The sequence below is a fragment of the Coregonus lavaretus genome (assembly GCF_964263955.1).
Source record: "Coregonus lavaretus genome assembly, contig: HAP1_SCAFFOLD_129, whole genome shotgun sequence".
NCBI lineage: Eukaryota > Metazoa > Chordata > Actinopteri > Salmoniformes > Salmonidae > Coregonus > Coregonus lavaretus.
Window position 1 is genome coordinate 752,049 of NW_028156273.1, and position 11,560 is coordinate 763,608.

General features: G+C 41.4%; 1 protein-coding gene across 1 annotated transcript; it reads right to left on the reverse strand.

The window, feature by feature from the left end:
- Positions 1-490: 490 nt before the first annotated feature.
- LOC311126532 (uncharacterized protein) lies at positions 491-5,460 on the reverse strand. The gene is made up of 6 exons (XM_084200527.1): positions 5,334-5,460; positions 3,856-3,911; positions 2,982-3,053; positions 1,732-2,106; positions 1,365-1,429; positions 491-562 (listed from the first exon to the last, which is right to left on the reverse strand). Exons 1-6 carry the CDS (start codon positions 5,339-5,341, stop codon positions 533-535), a joined length of 606 nt encoding a protein of 201 aa, XP_084056653.1. The 5' UTR covers positions 5,342-5,460; the 3' UTR covers positions 491-532.
- Positions 5,461-11,560: the final 6,100 nt, after the last annotated feature.

The following is an 11,560-nucleotide window of genomic DNA, read 5'->3' on the forward strand; positions in this document are numbered from 1 at the left end:
CAAGAAGAGCCATTAAAAGGAATATTAAAATCGAAATTCCAATTAGAATCTGGCTCAATCAATCAGTTATAGAACCAAGTGCTCTATATGGCAGCGAAGTATGGGGTCCGCTCTCTAATAATGAATTTCTCTCTGTCTCTCTCTCTCTGTCTCGCTCTTTCTCTATCTGTCTCTCTCTCTCTCTCTCTCTCTCTCTCTCTCTCTCTCTCTCTCTCTATGTCTCTCTGTGTCTCTCTCTGTTTCTCTCTCTCTCTCTCTCTTTCTCTGTCTCTCTCTCTGTTTCTCTCTCTGTCTCTCTCTCTGTTTCTCTCTGTCTCTGTCTCTCTCTGTCTCTCTCTCTCTCTCTCTCTTTCTCTCTGTCTCTCTCTCTTTCTCTCTCTCGTCCTTTTTTGTCTCCCTCTCTCTATATATCTCGTCCTTTTATCTTTGCACTGTGTCATCAAATACTTTGTGAAAAGTCTGTCCCTCTCTATCCCCCTTCATGTTTTACCTTTGCATTTTGCTGACTGTTGATCATGCGGGTCCTTGCTCTTTAGCCCTGATGCAGTGAAAATAGAGTAATCTAAGGACAGAAAAGGAATATATATGAATGGAGATTTGATAGGACAATAACACACAGCAGTAAAAGTAGAGTTAAGTCCTATAGGCTGTTTCAATGCACCAGAGGAGTAGTCACACATAACTCAGTACCTTAGTGAGATACACTGCTGTTACTTAAATGTAATACAGTTTTATTAGCCTCCCCATGGGGATTAAGATGGCATCGTCTGAGTACAACGTGATGCTAAACCACCTTGAAGGATGCAAAGCAGAAACATCTGTGTACGCTATCCCTCATGCAGTGAAAAAGACAAAAATAAAAACAAAAAAAATGACGTCAGCTTTATGCGACATCTTTTTGAGTGCGGACCATCACACTTTATTGCTTATTTGAATTTAAGGGTTTTACGCACCAACCTAACTTTAGGGAGAGCGCGATGGTGCTCTTTGCTTTTAAACCACAGAGAATGAAATGTTTTGTGTTTGAGTCCCTTGTCACTTTGCCTGGTCCTACCTTTACATTGTGGTTGTCTGGTCTGTTTGCCTGTCCTTTCCGGATTCTTTACCCTGTCCAGGTGTTCCTGTAAGGCCTTCTCATTCCTCAGCCTGCGCTGCTCTTCTTTAGACAGCACCTCCTCCTCCTTTCTCTTTCCCTCTATCTCTTTGGCCTGTTCTTTATCTCTCCTATCCTTCTGACAAGGCCAAATTCTCTCCTCTTCTGCCATCCTCTCAAATTTGTCCATAAGGAGCTCTGCCTCTGTCTTTGGCGCTGTTACTTTGTCATTCCCATCTTTCTTTTGGATACTCTCACTTTTATTACTCACTTTGACCTGCAGAACCTGGGGGACCTTGGCCACGCCTTGACTGCTCGTGGAAAACACAGAGAAATCTGAGAGAGAGAGAGAGAGAGAGAGAGAGAGAGAGAGAGAGAGAGAGAGAGAGAGAGCAGAAACATCTGTGTACGCTATCCCTCATGCAGTGAAAAAGATAAAAACAAAAACAAAAAAAATGACGTCAGCTTTATGCGACATCTTTTTGAGTGCGGACCATCACAATTTATTGCTTATTTGAATTTAAGGGTTTTACGCACCAACCTAACTTTAGGGAGAGCGCGATGGTGCTCTTTGCTTTTAAACCACAGAGAATGAAATGTTTTGTGTTTGAGTCCCTTGTCACTTTGCCTGGTCCTACCTTTACATTGTGGTTGTCTGGTCTGTTTGCCTGTCCTTTCCGGATTCTCTACCCTGTCCAGGTGTTCCTGTAAGGCCTTCTCATTCCTCAGCCTGCGCTGCTCTTCTTTAGACAGCACCTCCTCCTCCTTTCTCTTTCCCTCTATCTCTTTGGCCTGGTCTTTATCTCTCCTATCCTTCTGACAAGGCCAAATTCTCTCCTCTTCTGCCATCCTCTCAAATTTGTCCATAAGGAGCTCTGCCTCTGTCTTTGGCGCTGTTACTTTGTCATTCCCATCTTTCTTTTGGACACTCTCACTTTTATTAGTCACTTTGACCTGCAGAACCTGGGGGACCTTGGCCACGCCTTGACTGCTCGTGGAAAACACAGAGAAATCTGAGAGAGAGAGAGAGAGAGAGAGAGAGAGAGAGAGAGAGAGAGAGAGAGAGAGAGAGAGAGAGAGAGAGAGAGAGAGAGAGAGAGAGATTGGAAATAAACATCATCGCTGTTATTTAGAGCCTAGTGTGTCTCAGTTGGTATGGCATGGCGCTTGCAACACCAGGGTTGTGGGTTCGATTCCCACTGTACACAGACGTCAGTTCAACATCTAGTTTTGATTTACATTTGACTGAGTTGTCAACTAATGTGAATTAAACGTGAAATCAACTAAATGTGAACCATGTCATTGGATTTAGGTTAAAAGTTGGGTGAAAAAAAATACAAACATTACTGAAATTCCTTTACATTGATGACGTTTTGCAAATCCAAGCAGTTTTCCATGTTGATTCAACGTCATCACATAAAAACAAATTTGGGTGGAAAGAAGGGTGATTCAACCAGTTTGTGCCCAGTGGGTAGTGGGTCTTATATGACACAGCAATTCATAATGCTGCACCCCTCCTATTTCTTACCTTTGCACTGCTGCGTCTGAGCATCAGCTGAAAAGATGGATAAATCTGCGGAGAGAGGTGGGAAAGAGGAGAGATAGATAAACATACTGAAGGAATTCATGCTCACTTCACATTCTGAACTTTAAGCATTGAGCTCTTCTTCTCCTTATCCACTAGTGGTCTTTCTTCTTAGTCTCTCTCTCTCTTCTTAGTCTCTCTCTCTCTTCTTAGTCTCTCTCTCTCTCTCTCTTTCTCTCTCTCTTTCTCTCTCTCGTCCTTTTTTGTCTCTCTCTCTCTATATCTCTCGTCCTTTTTATCTTTGCACTGTCATCAAATACTTTGTGAAAAGTCTGTCCCTCTCTATCCCCCTTCATGTTTTACCTTTGCATTTTGCTGACTGTTGATCATGCGGGTCCTTGCTCTTTAGCCCTGATGCAGTGAAAATAGAGTAATCTAAGGACAGAAAAGGAATATATATGAATGGAGATTTGATAGGACAATAACACACAGCAGTAAAAGTAGAGTTAAGTCCTATAGGCTGTTTCAATGCACCAGAGGAGTAGTCACACATAACTCAGTACCTTAGTGAGATACACTGCTGTTACTTAAATGTAATACAGTTTTATTAGCCTCCCCATGGGGATTAAGATGGCATCGTCTGAGTACAACGTGATGCTAAACCACCCTGAAGGATGCAAAGCAGAAACATCTGTGTACACTATCCCTCATGCAGTGAAAAAGACAAAAACAAAAACAAAAAAAATGACGTCAGCTTTATGCGACATCTTTTTGAGTGCGGACCATCACACTTTATTGCTTATTTGAATTTAAGGGTTTTACGCACCAACCTAACTTTAGGGAGAGCGCGAGGGTGCTCTTTTCTTTTAAACCACAGAGAATGAAATGTTTTGTGTTTGAGTCCCTTGTCACTTTGCCTGGTCCTACCTTTACATTGTGGTTGTCTGGTCTGTTTGCCTTTCAATTCCGGATTCTTTACCCTGTCCAGGTGTTCCTGTAAGGCCTTCTCATTCCTCAGCCTGCGCTGCTCTTCTTTAGACAGCACCTCCTCCTCCTTTCTCTTTCCCTCTATCTCTTTGGCCTGGTCTTTATCTCTCCTATCCTTCTGACAAGGCCCCCTTCTCCCCTCTTCTGCCATCCTCTCAAATTTGTCCATAATGAGCTCTGCATCTGTCTTTGGCGCTGTTACTTTGTCATTCCCATCTTTCTTTTGGACACTCTCACTTTTATTACTCACTTTGACCTGGGGGACCTTGGCCACGCCTTGACTGCTCGTGGAAAACACAGAGAAATCTGAGAGAGAGAGAGAGAGGGAGAGAGAGAGAGAGAGAGAGAGAGAGAGAGAGAGAGAGAGAGAGAGAGAGAGAGAGAGAGAAGCTTTGACTATATACAGACTCAGTGAGCATAGCCTTGCTATTGAGAGAGGCCGCCGTAGGCACTGCCCACAAAATGAGGTGGAATCCCTCAGATTACACAGACCCACAAAGAATTTTGAACTATTTGCCCATCGCTACAACACTGTATATAGACGTAATATGACATTTGAAATGTCTTTATTCTTTTGGAACTTCTGAGTGTAATGTTTACTGTTAATATTTATTGTTTATTTCTCTTTTGTTTACTACCTACTTCACTTGCTTTGACAATGTTAACATACGTTTCCCATGCCAATAAAGCCCTTAAATTGAAATTGAATTGAGAGAGAGAGAGAGAGAGAGACCACATTTACACCCTCCACACTCTAATTGACAAACAAGTCAACCAAACAAAGGCAAAATCTACTCGTGTTTTGTAGACTTCAAGAAAGCATTTGATTCAATTTTGCACTAAGGTATTTTATTACAAACGAATAGTAAGTGGTATTGGAGGGAAAACATATGATGTTATTAAATCAATGTACACTAAAAACAACTTAAAATCGGCAACAAGCCGAGACTTCTTCTCTCAGGGACGTGGAGTGAAACAGGGCTGCCCAATAAGTGCAACACTATTTAACCTCTATGAATTGGCAAAAACATTAGAAGAATCGGCAGCACCTGGTCTCACCCTACACAACACTTAAATCAAGTGTCTGCTGTACGCAGATGACCTGGTGCAACTGTCTCCCACTTAGGAGGGGTTACAGCAGCATCTAGATCATCTGCACAGGTTCTGTCAGACCTGGGCTCTGACCGTTAATCTAAAAAAAAACGAATATAATGATATTCCAAAAAAAGGTCAGGAAATCAGGATGACAAATATAAATTCTATTTGGACACAGTTCTATTAGAACACACCAAAAATTACACGTATCTAGGACTAAATATCAGCAACACAGGTAGCTTTCACATGGCTGTGAATGAGCTGAGAGACAAAGCAAGAAGAGCCATTAAAAGGAATATTAAAATCGAAATTCCAATTAGAATCTGGCTCAATCAGTTATAGAACCAAGTGCTCTATATGGCAGCGAAGTATGGGGTCCGCTCTCTAATAATGAATTTCTCTCTGTCTCTCTCTCTCTGTCTCGCTCTTTCTCTCTCTCTCTCTCTGTGTCTCTCTCTCTGTCTCTCAGTCTCTCTATGTCTCTCTCTCTCTCTTTCTCTCTGTCTCTCTCTTTCTCTCTCTCGTCCTTTTTTGTCTCCCTCTCTCTATATCTCTCGTCCTTTTTATCTTTGCACTGTGTCATCAAATACTTTGTGAAAAGTCTGTCCCTCTCTATCCCCCTTCATGTTTTACCTTTGCATTTTGCTGACTGTTGATCATGCGGGTCCTTGCTCTTTAGCCCTGATGCAGTGAAAATAGAGTAATCTAAGGACAGAAAAGGAATATATATGAATGGAGATTTGATAGGACAATAACACACAGCAGTAAAAGTAGAGTTAAGTCCTGTAGGCTGTTTCAATGCACCAGAGGAGTAGTCACACATAACTCAGTACCTTAGTGAGATACACTGCTGTTACTTAAATGTAATACAGTTTTATTAGCCTCCCCATGGGGATTAAGATGGCATCGTCTGAGTACAACGTGATGCTAAACCACCCTGAAGGATGCAAAGCAGAAACATCTGTGTATGCTATCCCTCATGCAGTGAAAAAGACAAAAACTAAAACAAACAAAATGACGTCAGGTTTATGCGACATCTTTTTGAGTGCGGACCATCACACTTTATTGCTTATTTGAATTTAAGGGTTTTACGCACCAACCTAACTTTAGGGACAGCGCAATGGTGCTCTTTGCTTTTAAACCACAGAGAATGAAATGTTTTGTGTTTGAGTCCCTTGTCACTTTGCCTGGTCCTACCTTTACATTGTGGTTGTCTGGTCTGTTTGCCTGTCCTTTCCGGATTCTTTACCCTGTCCAGGTGTTCCTGTAAGGCCTTCTCATTCCTCAGCCTGCGCTGCTCTTCTTTAGACAGCACCTCCTCCTCCTTTCTCTTTCCCTCTATCTCTTTGGCCTGGTCTTTATCTCTCCTATCCTTCTGACAAGGCCAAATTCTCTCCTCTTCTGCCATCCTCTCAAATTTGTCCATAAGGAGCTCTGCCTCTGTCTTTGGCACTGTTACTTTGTCATTCCCATCTTTCTTTTGGACACTCTCACTTTTATTTCTCACTTTGACCTGCAGAACCTGGGGGATCTTGGCCACGCCTTGACTGCTCGTGGAAAACACAGAGAATTCTGAGAGAGAGAGAGAGAGAGAGAGAGAGAGAGAGAGAGAGAGAGAGAGAGAGAGAGAGAGAGAGAGAGAGAGAGAGAGAGAGAGAGAGAGAGAGAGAGAGAGATGTTGATTCAACGTCATCACATAAAAACAAAATTGGGTGGAAAGAAGGGTGATTCAACCAGAAAACTCCACTGATATCAGACAGCTAAATGCGTCGTTAGATTCTTTTTTGCCTTTCCGCGTCACTTTCTACACAGAAGACATCCGCTAAACATAGAATCAAGCTGTTTATCTGTCTCTCTGTGACTGACGATAACTTCGGCAGGAAGTTGACTACAAATACAAAGTTGCCAATATCTTTGCAATTCAACAAGCAAAGGATAAAAATATGCTTCAACTGAAAACCGAGATGACTGCATTAGAAAATAAATCCAGTTGGCTGTATAGGCCTATATTTCAATCATATTGAAATCAATTTCATGTTCAGTCAATTTACTTCTATTTGTAGGCTACACTGTCTGTAATTTTTACCTCAATATATTTCATGATGTGTAACAACATGTGCGCACTGATGGGCCAAATGAATCTGTGATTTAGTGCATTATTATAGGGTAAGCATTAGAATAAGCCGCCTCAATATTTGCAGCCATAAGGTGGTAATGGCTCTCTAGGAGCTGATCCGTCATCAGTATTGTGTAATAATTATAATGTTAAGGTAAGATTTAAATGGAGAAATCTGATCAGAGAGCAGCCCTGCCTTTCTTTCGATCAGTATCGAGACCTACTCCAATGACGCACTTAGTGAACGTTCTCTCTGCGTGGTGTTTTGGGAAACGCATGTGACATCTTCGGCCATTATAAAAACGATGCATCGTTAAAACACTAGTAAGCTTAAGTTCCATCGCTATCAGGAAACCGGGCCCTGGTCTTTACCTTTGCACTTTGCTGGCTGGTCCTTCTGAGGGTTCAGAGTCTTTGACTCAGTTGCAGTAACCATGGAGACATCTGACAAGACAAAGGAAAATGGAGGATGTTAATACCACACTCCATGTGTGCATAACACTGTATAACACTTTCAATGTACAAAAGAACTGTAAACTAAGATGACCTTTGCACTGGGTCTGTTTGACCTCAGCACCAGCTGAGAAGATGGAGGAATCTGGGAGAGAGGGAGTTGGGAAACAGACAGTATAAGTTAAGGTGTTGAAGCTAACCTCACATATCACACTTTATTCTCTGTCTATTCCCTCTCCTTTTTACCTTTGACCTCCAGCTCTCTCATTTGTTTCTCCATGTGTGTCATATTTTCTTCTGCACTTAGTCTCTTTTCTTTCAGGAGCTCTCTCCTGTCTCCTTCCCTTGCTTCCTTCACACACTTATTTTCATCTTCCTTTCTCTCTTCCCCGTCTCTTCTTTTTCTATCGCTCAGGGTCTCCGTTAGCCTGGCTTGCTTTTTCAGCATCTGTTGTTCTTCTCCCATCTTTCTCTTTGCTTCTTCCACCTTTCTCTTTGCTTCTTCCACCTTTCTCTTTGCTTCTTCCACCATTATCTTTGCTTCTTCTATCATTCTCTTTGCTTCTTCCACCTTTCTCTTTGCTTCTTCCATCTTTCTCTTTGCTTCTTCCACCTTTCTATTTGCTTCTTCCACCTTTCTCTTTGCCTTCCTCTCTGCTTTCATCCATGCATCTTCCTTTCGGTTTTCTTCTTCCTTCCAGTAAAACTCTTTCCATTCCTCCACTCTCTTCTTTTCAGATATCTCCCACTTGTCTCTCTCCTCCTGTCTTTTCTTCTGGAGCGCCATCTGTTTCTCTACCTTTTGCCTCTCAGATTTCTCCATTAACCTCCTCCTTTCCTCCTCCATCTCTCTCTCCCTTTCCCTCATTCTAATATCCATCAACAGCAACTCTTCATCCTTCATCTGATTTATTTTTGCATGTTCCTTCTTCTCCTCCCTCTTCATCCTCTCAAGTCTGTCCCTCTCCACTTCCTTCAACACCATCTCTCTATTCATCTCCAGAGACTGTCTCTCTATCCATCTCATCTCCCCCATACAGGCCAATTGCTTCAGCAGGCCCACCTCCTTCCTTAGTAGGCCCACCTCAACATGCAAGTCGCCCTGACCAATACTGTGCACTTCCAATACGAATGAGCTCTAAAAGAGAGTTCCTAAATGTTAGCAACCTACAGGATGCTGCTAATGGAAAATAAATCCTTAAACAACCTAAAGACAGCATCGGCATCAAAAGAAATTAAGCAAATCACTTTTAACAGTTCCACATTAATTTTTTACCCAATTGCCAAAGATTAATTTGAACTTAACGTAAATTCCAAATTGACAGAATTTACATTTACAGTGGGGGAAAAAAGTATTTAGTCAGCCACCAATTGTGCAAGTTCTCCCACTTAAAAAGATGAGAGAGGCCTGTAATTTTCATCATAGGTACACGTCAACTATGACAGACAAATTGAGAAAAAATAATCTAGAAAATCACATTGTAGGATTTTTAATGAATTTATTTGCAAATTATGGTGGAAAATAAGTATTTGGTCACCTACAAACAAGCAAGATTTCTGGCTCTCACAGACCTGTAACTTCTTCTTTAAGAGGCTCCTCTGTCCTCCACTCGGTACTGTCACGCCCTGGCTCTGGGGACTCTAGTATGTTGAGCCAGGGTGTGAGTTTTCATTTGTGTTTGTTCTGGTTTTGTATATCTATGTTGGCCAGGGTGGCTCCCAATCAGAGACAGCTGTAGCTCATTGTCTCTGATTGGGAGTCATACTTAGGTAGCCGTTAGGCATTCATTTGGTGTGGTTTCTTGTTCCGTGTTGGTTTGTGAATGTAACCAGGGACGTCACGTTTTCGTTTTGTTTTTGTTCGTGTGATCATCAATTAATAAATATGTTCGCATTCCACGCTGCGCCTTGGTCCTCCTCTGTTCCCGACGATCGTGACTACTACTTCCCGCGGCTATGCATCCTGTGATTATAGTGACAGTATGTCCAATAAACATGACCTCTCATTGTCCCTATAGCCATTCAAACTACTATTAAAGCCTTTTACCCTATGCGGTGCCTTTCATCAATGCCTACATTTCTAGTGCCTCTAACACATTATTTTGCATCTCACCATAAAACAGCCCTGTATCCAAACTAAACAAGCTGTGACCAACCAATTATGCAAACTTCTCTTTATACTATAGATTTTGTGTAAATCTTTTCAAAAATGTTTATAGTATAGTACACTATGCTGTTAAATGTGTTTTAAGACAGTACTAATCAATTCAATCTCATCAGAAATCACTCTCAGGTTCGGTAATCTAGATTATACAATAATCAGTTTAGATAAATGAATGCATACCAATATTTAACCATGAAAATATTCATTTAAACATAAGACAGGAATTTGAAACTCGCAGTAGGCTACGCAAAGTGATATGAAATTCTATCATATTTGCCTAAAACCGTCCTCTCCATTATAGTAGATTCACCATAACTTTAGGAACAATTTAGAAACATGACTTACCAATATGATGACTTTCTCCAACTAACCTTCTCTCTGAATGTTCTCCCACCTAAGATTCTAGCCTAATGGCAAGAGGATTCTATCTTCTTATGACCCCATTATGACATCACTCCAAGATGGCATTCTACTCATCCTCAATGCTTCACTATGTACAACTACAGACTCCCAGTTCATTGTAATGGGACTCTGACAAAGCTGTCATTGCTCACACAGCCACTACATAACAGAGATGTGTTGTGTTCCAATTAAACCAATGATGCTTTGTTAGTGAGATCATTGATTATACAGTACTGGCCATTGAAGACGTTGTTTTCTTGAATGATCTACTGCAGTGACTAACTAGCACATAGATTGATCTGCTTTGCAGCAATACATTTTGTGAGAAATGCATTCAATCCCTTTCAACGTCCAAACTTCATGGAATTAACAAAAGCATAATTTTACAATACAGAGAAACTGTTTATGACCTGCTTGACCTCTATCGTATCTGAAGATTATGCCTTTGTTAAATGTTTTGGAGGAACAAAGAATGTTGTTTTATGATCTTAGTTCAAATGTAGCGTTGGGAGGGTGATGCCCCAGGGGAGACTGGTGATTGGCCAGAAGAGGGAGTCGCCCCTCTTTTTGCATTGTTTATAAATAGGGGTTAAACGATGAGACGGCGGAACGGCCATAGCAATCTGGGGAGCCGTTCTCCGGACATCGCGGGTCTGTACCTATGCTGTAACCTCGTGATTTTAATAAAAGCCTCTCACACGATGCAGCATAGCGGACTCTATGTTGACAAGCAATAATTGCCACCACTCATCAGATACGACACCTCAAACGAGAGTCCCGAGAAAAAAGAAAAAAATGACCTCACGCTAGGGAAGATTTACAAACCACCTCCAGGAGAGTCTAAAGACCTACTGCACCCAATGTACTAATTACTTTTAGCAACGCAGCTGTATTTACAGTACACACACTAGCATTGCTTTCAAATGTACTCGGTTGCACAACAACAGTCCGTGGGAAGCCAGAAGTTAAATACAATTCCATTTAAACTTAATGTGCCGGTGGGCAGGGCGGTTGGTCATTATGAGAGGGGTAATTTGAGACAAAATATCTAAAGGATAATATTATTGAACAGACTTTACAAACGTGGGTCTGTTGTAGACCCACTTCCTCTCGGCTTACCTCATGTCAAAATAAAAATCATTTTTTGTCCACCTATGGCACAAAATCAAGGACTATAAGTGCTGGATAGAACATAGACTTAGATAGACATGGCATCATTGTATCTGTCCCATTATGGCGTCTGTGAGAGCACGGGCACTGCCATTAAGGCCATCTCCATTTTGAAGTAGTCCATTTTCTTCAACTACTACTTTTATGAGTTGGTAAACAAACTGAAAGGGTGCATACTGCCACCTGGAGTGTGTTGTTTGAACAGATATAATGCCAAGGTTGGCGATTTACTGGCACCTGTAGTTATGGAATGTTTGCTCACAAGTATAATTCATTGGCTGATCCCTCTTGGTGACCTGGATGGAATTCTGTGATCCTTCCTTAACCCCTAGGAAGTCCCATCCAGTTCACTACTTCAAAATGGTGAAAGTCCTCAATGGTGCTGCCCATGCTAAAACGATCAGGCTTTTGGCCACTAGAGTCCTCTATCTGTCTCTATTGGACAGAAGTAGTAGGCCTAACATGAAAGTGAAATAATAATGGTCCGTTTGAGTGTCATTCTGACGTTTTTAAAATACATAACACTTATTTAATTGTATTTATTTTACAAATATA